Below are 21142 nucleotides of genomic sequence, written 5' to 3'. Positions count from 1 at the left end.
CCATCGACTTTAAGTCAGCATTCGATCTCATTCCAAGAGATAGACTTTGGGCAAAACTCGAATCCATCAATATTGATAGACGCCTATTAGCATTGATTCGTGGGTTATACCAGAATACCCAGGTTCGCATAAGATGTAACAATGCTGGCAACCTGTCTAAGCCCATTGCCACCCAGAAGGGAGTTAAACAGGGCTGTATTTTAGACCCTACATTGTTCAACCTATATATCAACTCCCTAATTAAAAGCTTGGCGTTGTGCCCCTCACATTATCCTACCCTGTCAAACAGGCCTCTTTCTTTTTTTTTTTTAATAATTTTTATTCAAATTTTCATACAACATACAAAACTAAACATTCAAAGACAAAAAACAAAATCAAAAATAATTGAACAAAAAGAAAAAAAAAATAAAGAATAAAATATTGACTTCCCATTTGTCACATATCAAATCAGTTATAAGTCTATAATATATAACAATCCTGTCTCTTAAATCATATTATAAAATCACTTTCCTCCAATAGTTATCTTACTTAATCATCAGATCTCATAAACATTACTTTGTTCTTTCCACAAAAAGTCAAAGAGAGGTTTCAGTTCTTTAAGAAATATATCTATCAATTTTTTTCCAAATAAGCATATTAATTAATCCATCTCATTACTAATTATAATAATCTTATTGTCATAACCATAGTCAAAATAAACATTTCAAACAATCCGTCTCATCAGAATCTGTTAGGTTCAATAATTTCAATAGCCATTATTCTATTATCCCTATTAGTTCCATCTTCCATCTTCCATCTTCGATAGTCCTGTTAAATCCAGTAATTTCAGTGTCCAATCTTCCGATAGTCCTGTTAAATCCAGTAATTTCAGTGTCCAATCTTCCATTATCAGTATTCCATAATAATCTTGCTGTCATAACCATAGTCATACAATAAGAGTCTGATGGGAATTACCTCTATCCCAGATATTATCTTGCCAACCATTCTGAATAAGTTGCTGAAATACTGCTGTAAGATCATATCTCTGTTCTTTTTTTCAAAATGCACTGGCTCATCTCTTGAAAGTTTTTCCATTGTCACATGGCTGCAGTTAATTCCATCCATCACATCATTCCAGTCCAGAAGATTATCCATGCCATTGATAACTTTCTCTCTAGAATCTTCCTTAGTTTCTTCAGAGATAACATTAAATTCCAAACAATAGATTTTATTTCTAAAATCCATAAGCTTCAAATCTTTTTCCTGTTCCACGTTTGTTCCAGTCTCCAGGGTCTCCTCTCTCACAGGGACCCCTATTTCTTTAAGCTCCCAAACAGGCCTCTTTCTATCCTTATTATATGCAGATGATGCAGTTCTTTTGTCCCTCACAAGTACTGGCCTCCAACGCCTGCTCAGAGCCCTCACCAGTTACTGTAATAGAGAACAGTTGGTTATTGACCACAACAAATCAAAGGTTGTAATATTTACTAGGAAGAGAGTGAAACATCGACGGCAATTAAACGGTACCCCTATAGACCAACTATCATCATATAGGTACCTTGGGATAAACCTTCACTCCTCGGGAGCATGGCATCTACAGGCAAAAAATGCCAGGGCAAACGCTATGAGGAGCACAAAGGCACTTCTCTGCTTTTTTTATACAAAGGGTGGGCAACACATTCCATCTGCTCTACAGGTATTTAGCGCCAAAGTCATCTCTCAATTACTTTATGGTGCCCAGATAAGTGTGTATGCCAAACACACCTCCTTCGAAACTATCCAAACTAAGTTTCTAAGGAACATACTGGGCACCCCCCTATGTGTATCGAATGCCAACTTACATCTTGAAGTCAGGCTGCCTATGATAGAGGCTCGTATGTGGGTGCTCAAGTTTAAGTACTGGCTTAAATTGATCTTTCTACCAGTTGGTTTGGCTCCACTAGTGTTATCTGATGCGTTTCAGTCAAAATGGAAGAAATCACTACTCAACAAACTCTCAGCTTTAGGCTTTTCTCCTGCTAGTGTCCTGTTGGGTGGTTTTTTCAAAGCGAAATCAGCTATCACCCAGAGAATATTCGATATAGAATTGCAAAACCATTTGCCTCTTGCTGGCTCCATCTCTGACTCTTGCCTTTCTACAAAAACCTTTACTCCTGCGCATTATCTGGCCTTCCTATACATCCCCAGACTTAGGAAAGCCTTCACACTGGCCAAGCACAATGCCCTACCATCGGCACTTTTAGAGGGCAGATACCAAAATATCCCATTCGCAGAACGTTACTTCCCATGCGATGTTGGCACAGTAGAGACCGTGAGCCATGTTTTATTAGAATGTTCTATCATGACCTCCAATGCCGATTAATTACCCCCATACTGCAGAAATTCCCAGGTAGAGATGCCGTTTTCTACGTACAATATCTTCTAGCTGATAAAAATCCTTTAGTTACAACTAAGGTCACGATCTTTTGTGACGCAGCCATTAAATACCAAAAAACATGCCAACCCAACAACTGTTATAGCTTATAGATTATTTTTAGACTGACCATGTGTCAGTATACAGTCTATTGTACTGTTAACTTTTTATACAGTTTTTTTGCACTGTTAACTTCTTAGGATGTTTTATATTCTGTACTTTGGTCTCTGCTGGTCTTTGACCGTAATAAAGCAATCAACCAGCTATCCATACAAAATGCAGTTTGCCACTCCTACAAATCCAGCATTTTAACTGATTTCCCACATACAGTTCTTCCTATAAGCAGGGGAAGGCTCTGCCGAATATGTTTATTTGAGAGGCTGCCATGGCTCAGCTTCTGAACATGTTAAGTAATAAGGACGAGAGGACCTCTGAGAATGTGCCAAGTGCCTTCCCCTCCCTGCTGTCACTGTTACCCTGCTTTATCTCACATTCATAATTGGCATTTGGGAACAGGATTTTCAAGGCAAAAGATATGACGTGTAGGCAGAGCTGCTTGGCTTGAGGCCTGCAACAGGAGGTAGGACCTGAGTAGGAGCTAGAGAGTGATGTCTGTCAAATCAGAGGCTGAAGCCTGGTGGGACTGGGACCTAATGGTACTTGATAGGGCCAGATTAGATGAGATGGTATCTAATGCATCGTGGCAAAGCTCAATGGACATTGAGGGGCACTAAGTAATTAAAGAGACAGAACATTAAAGTAGTGGTTAAGGTGTTGGACTACAACCTGGGAGACCAGGGTTCGAAGCCCCACACAGCCATGAAGCTCACTGGGTGACCTTGGGCCAGTCACTGCCTCTCAGCCTCATGAAAACCCTATTCACAGGGTCGCCATAAGTCGGAATCGACTTGAAGGCAGTACATACGTACATATCTCTTATAATTAGAAATACCCCTTTTTATGAGTGAAATTATAAGCAGGTATTTTACTACAACTTTGATTAAAAGTTTTTAAGCCAGTCCTGGGTCACAAGTTGACAAATCTCTGTAGGGCTACCCATTCCACTTTCTATGAGCCTTCGCTCCTTCCCCGTTCCTCAACAAGCACCTGTTAACAACCCATCCCTTCATCGTAGCTCAATCAAAGCAGGTCGGGTGTGTGCGTGTGCCATGAGTTCCATTATGAAAGGAAGTTGGGATATCATGAACTAAATAAATGATCTTCAACATCCATGTCAGTTCTTCTTGTCTGGTGACTGTTTTCCTGTGATCTATAAAAACCACAGATCCAAGGTTACAAGCACCACAAAAAACATTGATCCAAGGCACAGATTCCCATGATTTTTACATAGGATGACAAAACCACCAACAAATAATGGAACACATCTGTGGACACAGAGGTAACCTGTGATTTGAGGGGATGCCCTGTAAAAATGATTTAAATCCATAGCTCATATCTTTTTTATTTATTTTTTGTACCATAACAGTGCTGGAAAGCACCAAATCTGTGATTTTTATGCTTCAGTCAATGGAGACAGATAGGAACTTTGATTTGATGATGACTGGGGAGTGTCTATGGGGAAAATATGCGATTACGAGTGGAAGTTCTGCTTTCCTGAATCCAAATTATCTTTCTGGCTGATATTCAATGAAGTCCTACTCAGAGTAAACCCAGTGAAATTACTGAATCAAAGCTAGTCATTAAGCTATTGACTTAAGTGCATTTTCTCTCTCCTGGTATCCCACTGTCTTCTTCCCCCCCCTCTTTCCTCCACCCATTCTTCCTCATTGCTCCACTTTCCTTCCTACTCTCGTTTCCCTCTTGGTCACTCTGCTTTCTGTTCAGCTGCCAATATGAGCCTTAGAGAAGCATATAGAGGTAAAACAGGAAGTGGAAAAGAGCACCACTCTTCCAACTTCCTCCTTTACCTCTATGTTCTTTTCAAGGAGGGAAAAGAGGGAAGGCACAGAGGCTTTGCAGGCATCATGTTGCAACCCCAGATGGAACTATAATAATGGCATTCTCAGCTGACCCTGAAAACTGTGGAGCAGGGGGAGGTGTCTCCAATGTTACTAGCAAATATCACCTGGGCAGAATTCCTTTCCTGCCGAACAACATGACCAGTGGTTAGACTTTAACTATAATCTATCTGCTCTCCCCTACAAAAGAAACTGTCCAGGGCACAAATGCACCTTTCCCAACATCCAGAAGAATGGGGGATGGGGTACGGGGGGGACGGGGGGGCGGGGGAGAGCCAACTGGTTGGGTGGGCTGGGTACATTACAAGGTATGGTGGATTTTCATTTTCCACATAAAAGGGGGTTTCTAACATGGCCTGGCCTGATAAAGAGAGATTTGGGTGGAGGAAGAGGAACCCTGCCATAACTGACAGCTTACATGGCTGTGGAATAGGGTTGCCATGTTCAATCCCTGAGACTGATCCTTTATCTTTAGAAGAGAAAGTCAGCCAAGTGCAGATGTTCTTGCAACCCTGTAATAGGAAAAACCACAAGGTGGAATTCTCCCTCCCCCCTGCACAATTTTTAAAGATACAAAAGACCTCTTGGTTGCCAGGCCCAGCCTCCAAGAGATCTTCTGTATCTTTAAAAGTTGTGGAGGGGGAAGGGAGAATTCCACCTTGTGGTTTTTCCCATTACAGGGTTGCAAGAGCACCTGCACTTGGCTGACTTTCTTTTCTCCTAAAGATACAGGCTCAGGGATTGAACTTGGCAACCCTACTGTGGAAGGATGCTAGGAAGTCTGAGGTGGGGGAAGGATGCCAGAACATGCCAGTACAGAGCCTTGAATGTGCAGGAACAGACATGATTTTAGCACCAAAACCAATAATTAAGGTTAAAAATAGGATCCCAGTGCCTGGTCATTATCCTAGTGGGTGGGAGAAACCATTTGGCAGAAAAAGGCCTCATCCTAAACGTATCACTTATCATTCACCTATTGTCTCCTTTGTTTGGATGGATGTTGGAGAAGAATGGCTGTTTTCCTCTATATATGTGTGAATGCGTTAAGAATAGTTGTGTGTGTGTGTGTAGAATTCACATGAAATTTATGCAGTGGAAGAGTTAGTACAAGCTGGCTTCCCTTCCCCCCATCAACATTCAAGTGGAAAAATGGTTTCATGAAAGGATCCTCTTTAGCTGAAAAATGTTACAAAAATGTTTTTTAGGATATGATCACACTGTGATGTTACCACTTTCATATCAGCTAGATGTCTCTGGGACCCTTGTGAAACCGAGTATGATGAGGATAGCCATCACCCCAATTGTTTGTCCCTAGTGACCAAAGATATGCTGCCTTTGACTATGAAGGTTTCGTTCTTAGCGATTACACTTAATATATGTTGACAGACACCGCTGCTCTCAAAGATGATAGAAGGATTCATCAAGACAGTACTGGGGAAAGGATCTTTTTTTGCAGATGTGTAGTTTGAGTTTTGCAGTGTAGACAATTTGGGGTTCTCTGGATGGGGAATGGAGGGTCTATCTAGTGGGGCAGAAAGAATACAGAAGCCCAGACTCATGACCCCTTTGCAAGGCAATGTGTGGGCATATTTATTTATTTATATCCCACCCTCCCTCCCAAAGAACTATGGTTTGCCAGTGGGCCACTGGCCAATGGATTGGCTTGTGCCTACCAGTTGATGAGGTTCTTTCCAAGAACGCTGGATGTGATGGACCTAGGTGAGCTCTAACAAGACTGGAAGCAACGCCCTTCCAAGGTTGTTTCTAAAAAAACATATAAAACATTATAAACTTCAAACACACAAAAATTAGCAAACTTGCTGTCTCACACCCAGTGTTGCTCAGAAATTCTAATAAATGAACTGACAAAAAATTCAGTGCAATTTTGAAATTGGTGATTAAAATCAGTGCAGTTTTGAAAGGCTCAGTCTGCCTTCTTGATTCAAAATGGCATCCAATTGTATCCAAAACACACAGAAACCTGCTCCTCGATCTCAGGAACCATCACGCAAAATTTGGTTACGGTATCTTAAGAGGTGTCTAAATGCATAGTGAACAAACAACATTCCAAAATATATAGTAGATGTCAGAATCAGCATCAACCATTAAAAACGCTCAGCCCAATAAAATAATATGAAAGATAAAAAAGTGGCAACATTTATTCCGGCTTAGAGATCTCACTATCTCGCCACAGGACCCAGAAGTCCTTCTAGCTCCCCTTTCTTCCCATTAGATTGCTGCGAGGCAAAGCTGGCATAAGTCTTCCTGGCTTCACCAATAAGTCACCCCATCCTGGCAAAGAATTCATTCAGGAGTCCTCTAAATTCACAATTCACATTAGCTATCTCATCAAGGGGATCTGGCATTGTTCGTGTCAGGAGGTGGGACAAATCAGTTTACATTTATTTATTTATAATACTGCTTAATGCCAAAACAGGCTTCTAAGCAGTTTACAATGTATAAAACCATGTGACAACAACATTAAAATATAAACATACATCATTAAAACACACAATAAAACAATCCCATTAAAACAGCACAACAAAACAGGCGACTTGGGTTGAGAAATCAAAGGAATGGCTGTGCAACTTATCTCTCCTTTGCAACCCATCCAAAATCATGACACTTAGCAAAATCAATCAGTCAAGCTGGTGTCCCACTCCCTGCATTGCTTTCTGGATACCCAATACTGGGGGCCCTGACCCCACCTTTGTGCCTGTCCCACCCACCCTCCATTCACCAGTACAAAGAGAGCAGCTAGAAAAGCTACCCAGTAGAAAACCCTCAGGTTTTGGAGTCTTTGCTTTGCCCACTTAGATCTGCAAGCCCTACCCTTTTCTCTAAACTCTACCCAGTTCACAAGCATGACTACTGTGCCTTTATCAGCTGTACAGCAAGTATAAATTCAATGTGTGGATCTTTATATTTATAACACCTAGCAGTAACTTAAGTCTGCAATATAGAAAGCAAAGGTAGCTATGGAAGAGACATTCCTAGTAATGCCATATGCTCCTGAAGTTCATTGTATGGCCACTTAGACCAGGGCCTTTAGTGTGGTGGCACCTGCCCTTTGGAATGCACTTCCAATGAACATCAGGAAGGTACCCTACAGTATTGGCTTTTAGGCACCTGCTTAAACTTCATCTGTTCACCCAGGCTTTCCCTAAGGTGTGATCCAGCTATGTTGATGTATTAATTTGATTTACTGATTTGTGATGTATTTGTTTTATGAATATGTTATTGCTGATTTTATACTGTGCGCCACAATATTTATTCTTAATGTTGGTAGTACAGAACATGTTGCAAATAATAAATGTTGGCTTGCCATTTTTTCATAACATCTTGGTTAGTCCTAATAAAATTATTGCCCAACTGTAGATTGTGGAGTTTTGTCTTATTTGTGGGTCCCTGCAAGGGCAAAGTTCAGCAGTGTAGGGATTTGTAATAGAGCTTTTCAGTGGCAGCTCCAAAACTGTAGAATGATCTTCCCACTGAGCTTCTTGCCTTAACATTAAACTCTTTTAGGAGGAATGTGAAGACGTTCCTCTAGAGCCCTGCTGCTAGGTCAGGGCTAAAGGCCTATCTACTCCACCATCCTGTTCTCACAGGGGCTAGATGCCTGTGGGAAGTCCACAAGCAAGACCTGGATGCAACGGCACTCTTCCCACTTGCAGTTCCCAGCAAGTTGTGTCCAGATGTGTACTGCCTCCTCCGACAGTGAAAGTAGAACATAGGCATGATGAGATGAGGTGTAATTTGTTTGCTGTCTGTTTCCTATTGCACCCATTGTTATTTATGTTATTTCTTGTTATTATAGTTTATGCAAAGTTTACTTTGTATTGATGTTTTAATGAGCTTTAGAAGTATATATATTGGTGTGTTTTAATGCATGGTACACTGCCATGTGACCATATGGTAAAAGGCAGTATAGAAATATTGAAATAAATAAATATGCAGCCTAAAGACGCAGTGATGGGAATGGCATTGCTTATTGAATTTCATCTTTTTGCTCAGGGCCTCTCCATTCTGGGAGAAGCTTCATCTGTTGATCATGTATGTCCGTGTAACAGAATTGTTAGGTCTATGTCAAATCATTGTTCCACAACTCCAGGACTTGCCATTCTAGCTACATTTTAGGCTGGCGACACCAAAGGTTGAAGGGGCGATTAGAACATGAAGCAAAAGTGTCTGCATTGGAGGTGGCAGAGGGCTGGGGAGTTGAGTCAAGTGTGGATTAGCAGGAGAAGAATCCAGAACTCCAGGGTTTTCTGTGTGGTGGGAGAGGCCAAAGTAGGGTCTAACATTCAATTTGGGTGGCGGCGGCGGCGGCGGCGGTGGTAGAGAGCAGGAAGAAGATTCCTAGGTTCCCTGGACAGGGCGGGGCTAGCAGTCAGGTCACCTGGGTTCTTGGCCGAGTTTAACTTCTTGTTGCAGTTTGTTCTTCGGTTTATTTTCATCGAAGCTGAGTTCCACTGAAGTCGACGGGAGGCACCTCTTAGTTCCAGATAAAGCATGTGAAGGATTTCAGCCTACAGAGAGAGTCCCCGGTAACTCAGGCTTGGCAGAGAGCGGTGTGTGTGTGTGTCACACAATCCCACCTTCCTGGCATAGAAAGTACCTCACTCTTCCCCCTTAATCCCAGAGCGGATGGTTTACACCCTGCGATGTCCCAATGGCGAAAGGGAGATAGTGACTCAGATGCAGTTTTGGGTCTCCCATTACATCGCTTCCTATAATGTTTCACAAACAGTGAAAATAGATTCCCGGGCTGCGCAAAAATGAAGCCCTAGCGTTGAGGGGGGAGGTGGTGGAGGAGCAGAGTAAAGGAGGCTCTAAGTGGGTTATGAAGCGGGCGTCGTCGGCTGAGATCCAGGATTCCTTGGTTCTCTGGAGGGTGTTGGAGAAACTCTCACCATCACCTTTCCATCTCTAGAGAAGGAATGTTTATCTGGGAACCTCTTTAGCATGAGCCGATGGCAGAAGCCGCTGTGTTTCCGTCAGGGCTATTTTCGCTGTGACACCCACTCCTCCTCCTCCACCACCTCCAACCTCCCCCAGGAAGAGCTAGGTAGAACACACATCCCCAAAGCCACCCTTACAGGAGTCTTCCTTCCCCTCGTCAATGTACCCCCCTCTCCCCCCGCCTCATCTTCAGTTTTCCCCTCTCTTCCTGTAGGACACTGGAGCTGCGGATGAGGAGCTGAAGGGGGAGGTAGGGAGGTAGACACCTTGATCTGAATCTGTTTTGGAGAGCGAAGTGGCATCTGGCACCTTTGGAAGGGCTTCTTCCACTTATCATAAGATTCCTTTTGCTATTAAAGGGGGTGAGTTGGTGGGTAGAGGGGAAGGTGGCTGCTTCTAAACTGACGTTTGGAGCCTGATGCCAACTCCACCAAATCTTAAGGCAGATAACCAGCTTGGATCCTTTTACCTTTGCCATAATGTTTTGGCATTGCTTGCTGCCAGCTGTGCCTGCTGGATAGGTGCCACCTATCGCATACTGCTTCTTCATGATCACTCCTGCTGGGCAACTTTGCCGCTTCTTGGATTGGTACTTCTAGATCAGCCTGCTGCCGCCTGCTGTGCCTCAGGGGCTAAAGTGGCATTGCTCAACCCCTTCCTCTTTCTTCATGGTAACTTTGGACTGGGGCCATGTTCTGCTAGTCACACCTCAACATGGGACCTGGACTGGTACCGTTAACTGTTTTGCTTGGATACCTGCCATCCATGGCCAACTAGAGGACTTTTTTCTTTTCCATCTGGACATGACAGTTTACTTGTTCTCTCCAGGATGGAAGCAAAAGGCACATTCTGGTGTCAGCCTCTTGTTGGCATGAGGCTTTGGTGCCGAAATGAGAGTTGAGACTGAGACTTTGGAACACCACCCAAGCAGGGTAAGTTTGGGGTCAGTTCTGCATATGGAGGATGGGGCTAACTGAGAGAAAAAGTAACATGGACATCTGCCAAGAAAGATCTTTTGGGATTTTGATTCCAGTCCTCAGTCTGTGTGTAAGTATCCAAGAGTAGGAGTTTAGGAAGCTGTTGCAGAATCTAATGAGAAATTATCTCTGTTAGCATGTTGATGTGAGAGCCATAGGGTTGGGGGGGCAGCTGGTGCATACAAAAAGTGGGGTTGCTCTGAGGCCCACCTACCCCACCAAAACACTCCCATCACACCTTAGCTCCACCACCCAAAGCCATTCCCATTTGTTGCACCCCAGCTTTGGCCATGCAACCCCTCCTATTGACCATGGTAGCTAAATTGATCTTCCATGTTCAGAGTCAATCTACCTCTAAATACCAAATGCTGGGAATAAACAACAGGGGGACACTGTTACAGTCATGCCCTGCTTTGTAAGTTTCTCAGAGGCATTTAGTTGGCTGTTGTTTTAAACAGAATGTTGGACTAGACAGAGGCAAAGCCAGAAATTGAGAATAAGACAGAGGAGACATTTGAGCCCCAACCTCATCTTTGACCCCACATTTGCTGCTGCAACACAAATAGTTTGCGATACTTGGGTATAGCTAGGGTGAAATATCAAGCAATCCCCCTTTTCCACCCAAAGTAGCCTTAAAGTCAGGGATTCTCACATATCTCACAAAGTCAGGGATTCTGGGGACTAGCTTCTATATTCCTAGATGCTAGCTCTACATTTTTACATTTTCTCAGTTCTTCCCATCCCATTTTTAGAGGTTCATGGTCCATGTAATCTCTCTTGCCTCATTCCCTGTCCTAGAGGATGAAATTTTACCATATCTTCCTGCTCTGGCCTTTTAGCTAAAATTTCTTCAGATTCTCTCCCTTCAAACTCTGCTACTATTGATGGCTTGTGTTCTATATACCTGCTATAGCCTACAGCAGTAGGTGGCATTTTTTCTGTCAAGGGCCACATTCCTTCAGGGGTAATCTGTCAGAGTCAATGTCAATGATGGACAGAGTCAATCGGCTGAGTCAGAGACAAATTTGTTCTGCATTAATTAATCTGGAATCTGCTTCAATTTTCACCATGACTACCTTAGATTAGAATTACCAATCTTATACAGGTATACTCAGAAGTAAGCATCACTGGGTTTGATGGGGTTATTTTCAAAGGATATTTTAAAAAGTTCTAAAAACTTAAACATCTGTTGTTCTGGAATGCAGGTGAAAGTAATACCTTTCTGACTTTAGTGTGCTTTACACACACACCCCTACCAATTTGCTTTCAGTCAGCTGGGGGAAATCTCCCTTTCCCTCCAAACCTTACAACCAGGGGGGGAAACTAAAATCAATCTATATCTATCAAACAAAATATTTCCCCTTCCACTTTAAAAAGCCAGGAAAAATAAGAAATAAGCAAACAGGAAGGAACTGGGGGTGGGATAGCTTCAGGGCATGCTGGGAACTTCATAAAATGGGGTTGGGAGTTTCTGCCAGTAAAATCTAGTTATTCCTACAGATGGCAAAGACTGAGATTGTATTCAGCTAATAGTTTGTATATGTCTTGAGGGGGTTTGCCAGAAGGCTTAACTTATATTAACTCATAATTTTTTTGCTCCTCCCTGTGGGTAATGCTTGCACTAATTTTTTAGAGTTCTGCTGAATTAAACAGAAAGGGAAGGAGAACATTTTTGTCACTAGGTGGAATACTTTGTTCTTACTTGGAACTCAACATGTATGAACTCTCCAAGTCTAGGGAAGGTGCAGCCCAAACAACTTTGTGTTTTCTTGGATGTCATCCAGTAGGAGCTACTCTTAATTAAGCATGGGGTTGTAAGCTTTGTAAATTAACTAACTAAAATTCTGCAGTCCAGTCTTGTGCTTGTTTACTCAGAGATAAGCCCAACCAAATTCAAGTATATTTACTGTCATTTAAGTAGGCTTAGGATTGCAGTCATAGACTGCGTACAAACTAACCTTGTTTGTAGCAGGAAAATGTAGTTTCCTTCAGTCTGGAATAGTTCATGCTTTTGTCCTCAGCATGCTGCTTTCAATCTAGATTGATTCCAGATCCTGCCATCCACAAGGCTGGATGTGGTTACTTGACACACATTTGAAAGACTTCCCCATGGTTAGGTAACCCATGCCTTTTCCTCTCTGCACATGCCACAGATGAAGGAAGAAGGAAGTGGTATATCCCCACCCACAATATCATTGGGGCAGCTGCAGGTGTGGATACATCCCCCCATTGCCAGGACCACCTACATCTGTTTTCAAATGGACACACTGCAGGGTAACACAGAATCAATCTGTAATGAGCTTTTGTTTTCAAAATGAAACCAGTTTCCCAAGAAGCGCTTTTCAGGGGCAAAAAATATGCAATAGGTATAGGTTGTGTGTGGAATAAGTAGAAAAAAACAAATAGTCTCCATTGATTCTAGAATAAAATGTTGTGTGTACTTCTTTCCATGTAAACATGCATAGGATTGGGCTGTCCCTTGAGTAATCAGTGGAGGCCAAAGTTAATTGGTAGGACTATAAGAGAAGCATGCAGTTGCTTATGTTGTGAAGGTATTGTGGTTCTGATATTAGCGTAGGACAGGAAAGAAAGACAAGCTCTGGTGCTAGATGAAATTTATTGTGAGCTCGACGCGTTTCGGAACTTGTCCTTCCTCAGGAGCTACAAACATTAAAACAGACTCAAATCAATATAGTGGAGACAACACTGTGGTCTTAAACATAAACAGAATATAATATTTTAGAGACCACACTCCATATGACTCATTTTACAAACATTTAGAAGACATAATAAAAAATTTAAAATGTTGTCATTATATTATATCCTTCAACTTTGACATAATACTGACACCTTAAAAGACTGTACTGTGTGACAAAAGGGATTGAATCTTGTGCTAGCCATCGCAAAACAGCTTCAACATAACACTCTCAACCCCTCCCCAGGAAAACAGAAGGGAATGGCCCTGTACTGACCTGTGAAGATCTGTTTTTCTCTTTACTCTGTCAGGCAATGCACATTCTCTGAACAGGCCCACACTAAACACAAACTGAACTCAAATGCTGATAGTATCCATAGGGTATGTGTAAATCAGCTCAGCTGTGCAATCACTGTGCTTGCAGATTGTACTGTCCGGCTGATACTTGCAGTGACTGACTGGCAAGCACAATGGTTACAGAGAGTCAGCCAAGTTTCATAACGACCCTTGGTTTTGATATTATTTAAACTCAGAGAAATCCAACTCCTCATTTGACCCTAAAGGCACCAGACTTTTCAAGGAGATGATTCAAAATAACTCCCTCCTGCTGAGTAGTCTGTTATTACCCACAACTCTTTCAATGGCCCCAAATGTTATATCGTTATATATAATCCGACTCCTCATTTAACCCTAAAGGTACCAGACTTTTCAAGGAGATGATCCAAAATAACTCCCTCCCAACAATGATTTTATTGATAGAAACTTCTCTCCAAATGAATGAGCCTATACAAGCCAGCATAGATGCAGAAGTCCATGCTCTTAAAACATCATACAGCTCCAAAGATTTTGATCGCAAATTGGCGTCCATGGATCAAGACCTCGAAAAGTCATGAGGAACTCAAAGATTTCAAACATAAGAAATTCAACAGAGACAAAGAGGATTATGACAATGATCGTGTATATTTGTGGCTACAGAGGTCCACAAAGAGAGTCACCTTCACATGACAACATGACTATTTGTCAGACTGGGAGTCGTCAATGAGAGAAAATAGTGATACCTCCACCAGTTCAGTACGAAATCATTCTTTTCAGGATCCTCCCAGGAGAACACACAGATACACAATGAAGGGGTCAAAAAAGATACTTGGAACAACATTCTCCCAGACAGCTAAGGAGAAGGAAACCATAGTGGTCAATTTATCGGATAAAGAATTATCAGAAACAGAAATGAGAGTTCTAGAAAAAGGTTTGTCATTTGTTCCTATGCCAAAACACGATCTAGTAAAGACATTTTGATTTATTCCAATTTTTTCGAAACATGAAATTGAAATATTATTTTCAAAAACAAGGTAATACACACCCGAGTGCACAATCAAAATTTAGAACTTCCACATTCATGCCACCTGGACCTACAGATCCAGCCATCCAGATATATGAACGATGAATTCTGCAACAACTTGAGACCCTTGAAGCAACTGAACATACACCATGGTACAACATGACCAAAGTAGAAATGGATGCATTGCAAAAACTGTCAAAGAACACTGATGTAGTCATCAAGGAAGCAGATAAGGGGGGTGCAATTGCAATCCAAAATTGAAAGGATTATGAGGCTGAGGTCTTTCGGCAACTACAGGACCATATCTCGTATGCGCCAATCGCATCTGACCCTACCAAAGAAATCAGTGCACACATCAAAGATATTCTGGAGGAGGGTTGTGTTATGGGGTGGATTAGCACTTCTGAGTTTGAATTTTTGGCCAAGAAAAATCCAAGGGTACCCTTATTTTATGTGTTGCCAAAGATCCACAAGGGTGTCAATCCTCCACCTGGTCATCCTATAGTTTCAGGCAATGACTCTATACTGGAACCACTGTCCCAGTTGATTATTTTTTAAAACCTTTCATTCCTTCCATGAGATCGTATGTGCGGGATTCCACACATTTTCTACAAAAAATAGGGCCTATCAAGATTCAACCAGAAGACATCCTGGTCACCATGGATGTCAAATCTTTATATACAAGTATTCCACGAGATCAGGCATTGGACATAATTTTTGACGTTTACAGAAATGTGAAGTATGGAATCCACCAACTCATTTTTTGATCTCCCTGGCCGACGTAGCTTTACGAAAAAATTATTTTGCATTCAACAAAAAGTTCTTTTGGCAGACCAAGGGGGTGGCCATGGGATGCCCCATGGCTCCAGAGGTTGCCAATCTATATATGCAACAGTTTGAACAACAATTCATTTTTGCCAACTACCCACATGGTTAGAAATATAATTCCATGGCTATGATATATAGATGACATATTTTTGATTTGGCGAGGCACACATGAGGGTTGGAAGATTTTTTTCCATGGATTGATGTCCAAGATCCCAATCTCAGTTTTGAGACAACTTGCAGTACAGAACAGGTCAATTTTTTGGACACTATAGTCAAAAATTCTTCAAAGAGTCTAATTACCTCCATTTATCACAAACCCACTGATAGGAATACTTTTCTCAAGTATGACAGTTATCATCCTGCTCATCTTAAACATAACCTACCATACAGCCAATTCTTAAGAGTAAAGTGTAACTGCTCAAGAAATCAGGATTACCTCCAGGAATCTCAATCTCTAACACAACGTTTCTGTGACAGAGGATATCCTGCAAAGGTGGTTAGAACAGCCATGAACAGAGCTCATGCCTGTAAACGTGACATTTTGTTATGTCCTCAAAAAAGAACAGTGCAGAACCGTACAGCATGCATCCTTCCGTTCAGTCCGATTACTAAGAGACTCCAAACATACATTTGCTCCAATTGGCATTTGGTCCAGGATCTGCCAGGTCTGACAACATGGCCTATGGTAGCATTTAAAAGAACAAGAAATCTTAAGGACTGGTTGATCCACACAGAGCATGCAAGGAGCAGTGTTAACAAGCGTCAACCAACGATTTTTCACACATCTAATCCAACAGGACACCATCCATGTGGTCACTGTTCATACTGCAGATTTACTCAAAAGAAAAAATTCTGTGCCAATCCCAACACTGGAAAGCACATTTATATCCAAGATTTCGTGACCTGTAACTCTGCAGGAGTCATTTACCTCATTTCCTACCCCTGCAATCGGATTTATGTTGGGAAGACATCGAGACCATTAAAACTTAGAATTGGGGAACATCTGTGCAATTTAAGACAGCAAAGAATGGGTGCTCCGTTGGTTAGACATTTTGTTGAGAAACAACACAAGGCAAACGATATAACATTTTGGGCCATTGAAAGAGTTGTGGGTAATAACAGACTACTCAGCAGGAGGGAGTTATTTTGGATCATCTCCTTGAAAAGTCTGGTGCCTTTAGGGTTAAATGAGGAGTTGGATTTCTCTGAGTTTAAATAATATCAAAACCAAGGGTCGTTATGAAACTTGGCTGACTCTCTGTAACCATTGTGCTTGCCAGTCAGTCACTGCAAGTATCAGCCGGACAGTACAATCTGCAAGCACAGTGATTGCACAGCTGAGCTGATTTACACATACCCTATGGATACTATCAGCATTTGAGTTCAGTTTGTGTTTAGTGTGGGCCTGTTCAGAGAATGTGCATTGCCTGACAGAGTAAAGAGAAAAACAGATCTTCACAGGTCAGTACAGGGCCATTCCCTTCTGTTTTCCTGGGGAGGGGTTGAGAGTGTTATGTTGAAGCTGTTTTGCGATGGCTAGCACAAGATTCAATCCCTTTTGAGTCACACAGTACAGTCTTTTAAGGTGTCAGTATTATGTCAAAGTTGAAGGATATAATATGACAACATTTTAAATTTTTTATTATGTCTTCTAAATGTTTGTAAAATGAGTCATATGGAGTGTGGTCTCTAAAATATTATATTATGTTTATGTTTAAGACCACAGTGTTGTCTCCACTATATTGATTTGAGTCTGTTTTAATGTTTGTAGCTCCTGAGGAAGGACAAGTTCCGAAACGCGTCGAGCTCACAATAAATTTCATCTAGCACCAGAGCTTGTCTCTCTTTCCTGCCCTTTGTTTGGTGCTGTTTCCTTTTGTTTCTGATGTTAGCGTAACAAGAAAGTGAATAAGAAAATATTCAAAATGCCTTTTCCTCTAACGAGTGGTTGCCATTCTCCATAAAACTACAAGCTGTCTTGGTTCCTTCTGGAAGGAGGGGCGAGATATGAATTTAATATATAATAAAATAATAAATAAATAATAAAAGACATTTATATTGAGGGTTGGTAATGTGCTAATTTTATTTGAACTGATTAACTGGACTGTAGTCAGGTGGGTGATTAAGGTGTTGCAGCTCTTTTAAATGGTTGGTAGCCCTACTAACTGCAGCTCTAAAAGTTGTGTGAATACACAGCTATTTTTTTTTCTTTGAGCAATTCATGTGCCTTCTTTCTTATTGCAGACCTGGCATTCCAACCCAAGGGTATTCACATAAGGAGATACTTATGGAGCTGCAAAGACATTCCAAGTCTATAGGAGATCCCCATAGACCACCAGAAACCTTGGAACATCCCTGTCTTCAAGAGCCTGCAAGCGACGTGGGACAGCACATCAAACTGGAGCTGGGGGATGAGGGAAGGGATGTCCAAACATCACCTCCTAAACTCTCTCGCCCACCAGTGCCTTCCCCTGGTGGTGCCCTCCTTCAGGGTTTGAATGGGCTGCCAGGAGCTGGTAGACGGGGACATGTTCCTGGAGGGGCAGGAGGCACAGAACAAGGAGAACCCTCTCGATTGGGGCGCTACTTGTTGATTGACAGTCAGGGGCTGCCATACACTGTGCTGGTGGAAGAGGGGGTGGGGACGGCGGGGGACACTGAAGGTGGTGGGAGTGGAGGGTCCTTGCGCAAGGTGTACAGCTGCCCTGTGTGCTCACGGACATTTGAGTACCTGTCTTACCTGCAGCGCCACAGCATCACCCACTCTGAAAGCAAGCCTCACATCTGTCGAGCGTGCGGCAAAGCCTTCAAGCGCACATCCCACTTGGAGCGCCACAAGTATACCCACTCGGGCCGGAAGCCCCATCAGTGCCCCATCTGTCAGCGTAGTTTCCGTGACTCTGGGGAGCTCTCGCATCACCAGCGAGTACACACAGGCGAGCGGCCCTACCAGTGTGAAGCATGCCACATGCGCTTCGGTGAGCGCAACACCCTCCAGAGGCACATCCGCCGGAAGCACCGCCTGCAGCTCCTCCCCACGCCTTAGAGACGGCCTTTCTGAGACTTTTAAGTTGTGCCACAGGGAATTGGCATGAAGACCTCACTGCCTACCCAGGCCTTAGAAATTTGCCATCCAGGCACAGCTAACATCCACCCATGCTATGGTAACCCTGGCCTGCAAATATCTGCCCATATCTTATGACCTGATACTTCTCAGTCAGTCCAATGACTAGCTGTTCCATGGAAAAATTTGGAATGGAGAACCTCACGCACCTATGCCACAAACTCTCCGGCATGCGAAAGCCAGCTTGCAAAGTCTTATCTTGGACCCTTCCTGCCTTCTCATGCCACAAGGACTTGGTATGGGCACATTGGTCTGCCACCTTTTATAGAACCTTGTCTATCATGTCTGTTTGTGCTCCTTATAACCAGGCAGGGAGATTCTTTGCCTCCTGCTTTGTCTCCACCCTAGTTACCACTACCCCTGTAGGTCACACACATTTAGCATGGATACACTGGCCGAACTCGGCAATCCAGACCATAGCCTGCTAGCATCTAATTCTGTCACAATGTCTTGGGGAAGAGTCCTTGTCTCACATCAGGGATATGTGGCAGGAAGAATCCAGCAGATACTGCCTATACCCTGCACTTATGGCACAGACACTGTCTCCTCTCTGTATGCCTGAAGGATATGCTACCATGCAGAATGACAATGCATGCCTGTTAATAACCTCCCACTCATTTGTAGACTTGGCCTTGAAATCTACCAGGAGTTAGCTCTTTCATTTACACATTATGACCCACAGAATCAGCATGAAGATCTCGACCTCTCAGAAAAACTAGGGCATACCCATTTTTGGAAGGTTGGCTTTACATATAATGCAAAAGTTGGCTCCAGTTGGGAGCAGAGGAACCAGATAGGGACAGCCATGAAAATATGTCTCCTCCCTGTACAATAAATGTACAGGGTTTCAAGCTGAATTTAGCAAGAGGTTCAAATCAATTTTGGCAAATTTTGATTCTTTTTTTTTAGTCCCTTGCAAGTGTCTCATAGGTTGCAGCTAAGTGGCTGCCTGGCATACAACAGAGCCTCTGGATTTGAATCTTGACATTCCATCTCAAGAACACTTGTGCCGGAATTTCTGCCTCTGCTTCTCCTTTAACAAAGAGCCTTTTGAATGAGTGGTAGTAGGAGGCTAGAAAAGGCTGGGTGGGACATCAGCTGAACTCCATAGCACAAGGAGAAAAAGTCACTTTAATTCTTTAAGGCAGTGCTCAAATTACACAGGAGCCAGAGTGGACCTGGTCCCCCTACCTTTTGCAACACCCCCTTGGCTACTACTTTTTGAAGGTTACAGGGGACCATGATTTGGCTAAAATTGAAAGGAGACAGGTTGGGGTTTTTAGATTTCATTAAAGCTCTGCCTAACTTTCCAGTAATTCAAGCACTGCTTTAATTGATTCAGATTCAATTTTTTAAAAAGTGAGGAGTGGGGGTGCTGAAGGATGAAGTATGAGATATTCCTCCACTTGCCAGCCTTAACAGTTTTGTATTTCTAAACCTCCAGACTTCCAGAGAATCTGCTGGTGATTCTGCATTCCTTCCAAAAGATGCTGCTACTGCTAGTGTAGTCGCCAGGACCCATCTATTCTGGTCAAACCTTGTTTCCTTCTAATTAGAGCCATTTCAGCCAGTTTCCCAAACAGCTGCAGGCTAAGGTCTATATACTTACGGGGGTGGTGGCGGTTAAAACCTCAGTTTTGCAGCATAAGAAAACTTTGGGTTTCATCCCAAACATTCAGCCTGTGGGGTGTATGTGATAAGACTGCTATGGTTTCCTACAATAATTAACAAACATAGAATCTCTGTTTGACAGAGCAGGGAACATGCAGAAGACATCAATATATAGGCATGTGTTCCAAGGTGCCGGCTAGACTGGTACATCCAAAGCTTGCCAGGGAGATCCCTGGATCGTGTTTCCTCTACTTCATATTTAGTGTGGAATTTTTGAACTGTGTGTCTTCTTTTTATTATTAAAAATAATCCTCTGGGGTTTTGGTTCATCTTTGTGTGCTAAACAAATAAAATGATGCCGTGTTAGTTCCATCTTGTAGATCCATTGACAGGAAGTGAGCCCTTTGTTGGGATTGAGAAGAATGCCTTTTAGGTATAAGACTTCTAAAAATGCAAAAGGGCTTTTCTCAAGATGTGGGAGTGATTGCCTTGACCATAGAGAGGAGGGGACGGGGGCTGTAGCTGAGCGGTAGAGCATGTGCTTTGCATGCAAAAAGTCCCAGGTTCAGTCCCCAATTGCATCGCCAGGTAGGGCCTGGGAAAACTCCTGTCTTAGAGAGCTGCTGCCAGGCAGTGTGGATTGAACAACAATGAGAAGGACCAAAGCTCTTGCCTGGAATAAGGTGGATTCCTATAAGAAGGTTTGGGATATACACTGAACTCATCATCTTATGAACCAAAATTTTAAAAAACCAAATATATGTCAAGGATCTGCTAGCTGAGTACTCAAAATATGCAAATCAATAAAATGTATGTATGTATGTACAGTGCTTGTTGTACATAAGCTTTCTCAGTCACATGCTTTATTCTGACCCCAACATATGTATTTCCAGTAAATTTTGAATGATTATTTAATTTTTAAAAGTAGGATATGTTAGCCCACTAGGATGTAGAGGTACAGGAACATGAATACACATAATGCATTTAAGGATGCCATACAAGATGTAGATTGGAACTTAGAAAATGCTTATTTTCCAAACCTGGCCTATACACTTGCAAGGCAGCCAGAATCTTCCTTTTGGGGGCAGTGAGATGGGATGAAGGCTGGCCTAGCATGCTTGGATATCCAACTTTGAAAAACTACATACAGAATTGCACAAAGCAGACAGACAACAATGCAAAATAACTGGGTAAATTTATTAGCTTTAGCTGATCAAAAGATACCATAGTTCCCA

At 42.5% G+C, this 21142-nt stretch overlaps 1 protein-coding gene and 1 long non-coding RNA gene across 4 annotated transcripts; one reads left to right on the top strand and one right to left on the bottom strand.

Moving 5' to 3' along the window:
* Nucleotides 1-429: 429 nt before the first annotated feature.
* On the bottom strand, nucleotides 430-9377 carry LOC133366517 (uncharacterized). Its single transcript, XR_009758422.1, has 3 exons — nucleotides 8771-9377; nucleotides 6045-6135; nucleotides 430-1410 (listed from the first exon to the last, which is right to left on the bottom strand). It is a non-coding gene; the product is annotated as an uncharacterized LOC133366517 (long non-coding RNA).
* On the top strand, nucleotides 8683-20792 carry LOC133366516 (zinc finger protein 581-like). 3 transcript variants are annotated; one of them, XR_009758421.1, is made up of 3 exons: nucleotides 8683-10265; nucleotides 12464-12584; nucleotides 13765-15556. XR_009758421.1 is itself a non-coding variant. In XM_061589707.1 (3 exons), exons 1-3 carry the CDS (start codon nucleotides 12025-12027, stop codon nucleotides 18216-18218), a joined length of 951 nt encoding a protein of 316 aa, XP_061445691.1. In that variant the 5' UTR covers nucleotides 11813-12024; the 3' UTR covers nucleotides 18219-20792. The 3 variants fall into 3 exon arrangements, 2 of the variants coding, with proteins under 2 accessions (XP_061445691.1, XP_061445692.1); XM_061589707.1 differs by lacking the exons at nucleotides 8683-10265; nucleotides 13765-15556 and adding exons at nucleotides 11813-12052; nucleotides 17417-20792; XM_061589708.1 differs by lacking the exons at nucleotides 8683-10265; nucleotides 12464-12584; nucleotides 13765-15556 and adding exons at nucleotides 16559-16633; nucleotides 17417-20791.
* Nucleotides 20793-21142: the final 350 nt, after the last annotated feature.

This window comes from Rhineura floridana, chromosome 11 (genome assembly GCF_030035675.1).
Source record: "Rhineura floridana isolate rRhiFlo1 chromosome 11, rRhiFlo1.hap2, whole genome shotgun sequence".
In the NCBI taxonomy this organism is placed as follows: Eukaryota; Metazoa; Chordata; class Lepidosauria; order Squamata; family Rhineuridae; genus Rhineura; species Rhineura floridana.
This window is presented reverse-complemented; position numbering and strand designations above follow the sequence as displayed.

Excerpts from the sequence above, each read along its gene's own strand:
- LOC133366516 (XM_061589707.1), top strand. The coding sequence starts at position 12,025 with ATGTATGAACTCTCCAAGTCTAGGGAAG. Across the intron at positions 12,053-12,463 it reads ACTCTCCAAGTCTAGGGAAG|ATGAAGGAAGAAGGAAGTGG; the intron begins GTGCAGCCCAAA and ends CACATGCCACAG. Across the intron at positions 12,585-17,416 it reads TCAAATGGACACACTGCAGG|ACCTGGCATTCCAACCCAAG; the intron begins GTAACACAGAAT and ends TTCTTATTGCAG.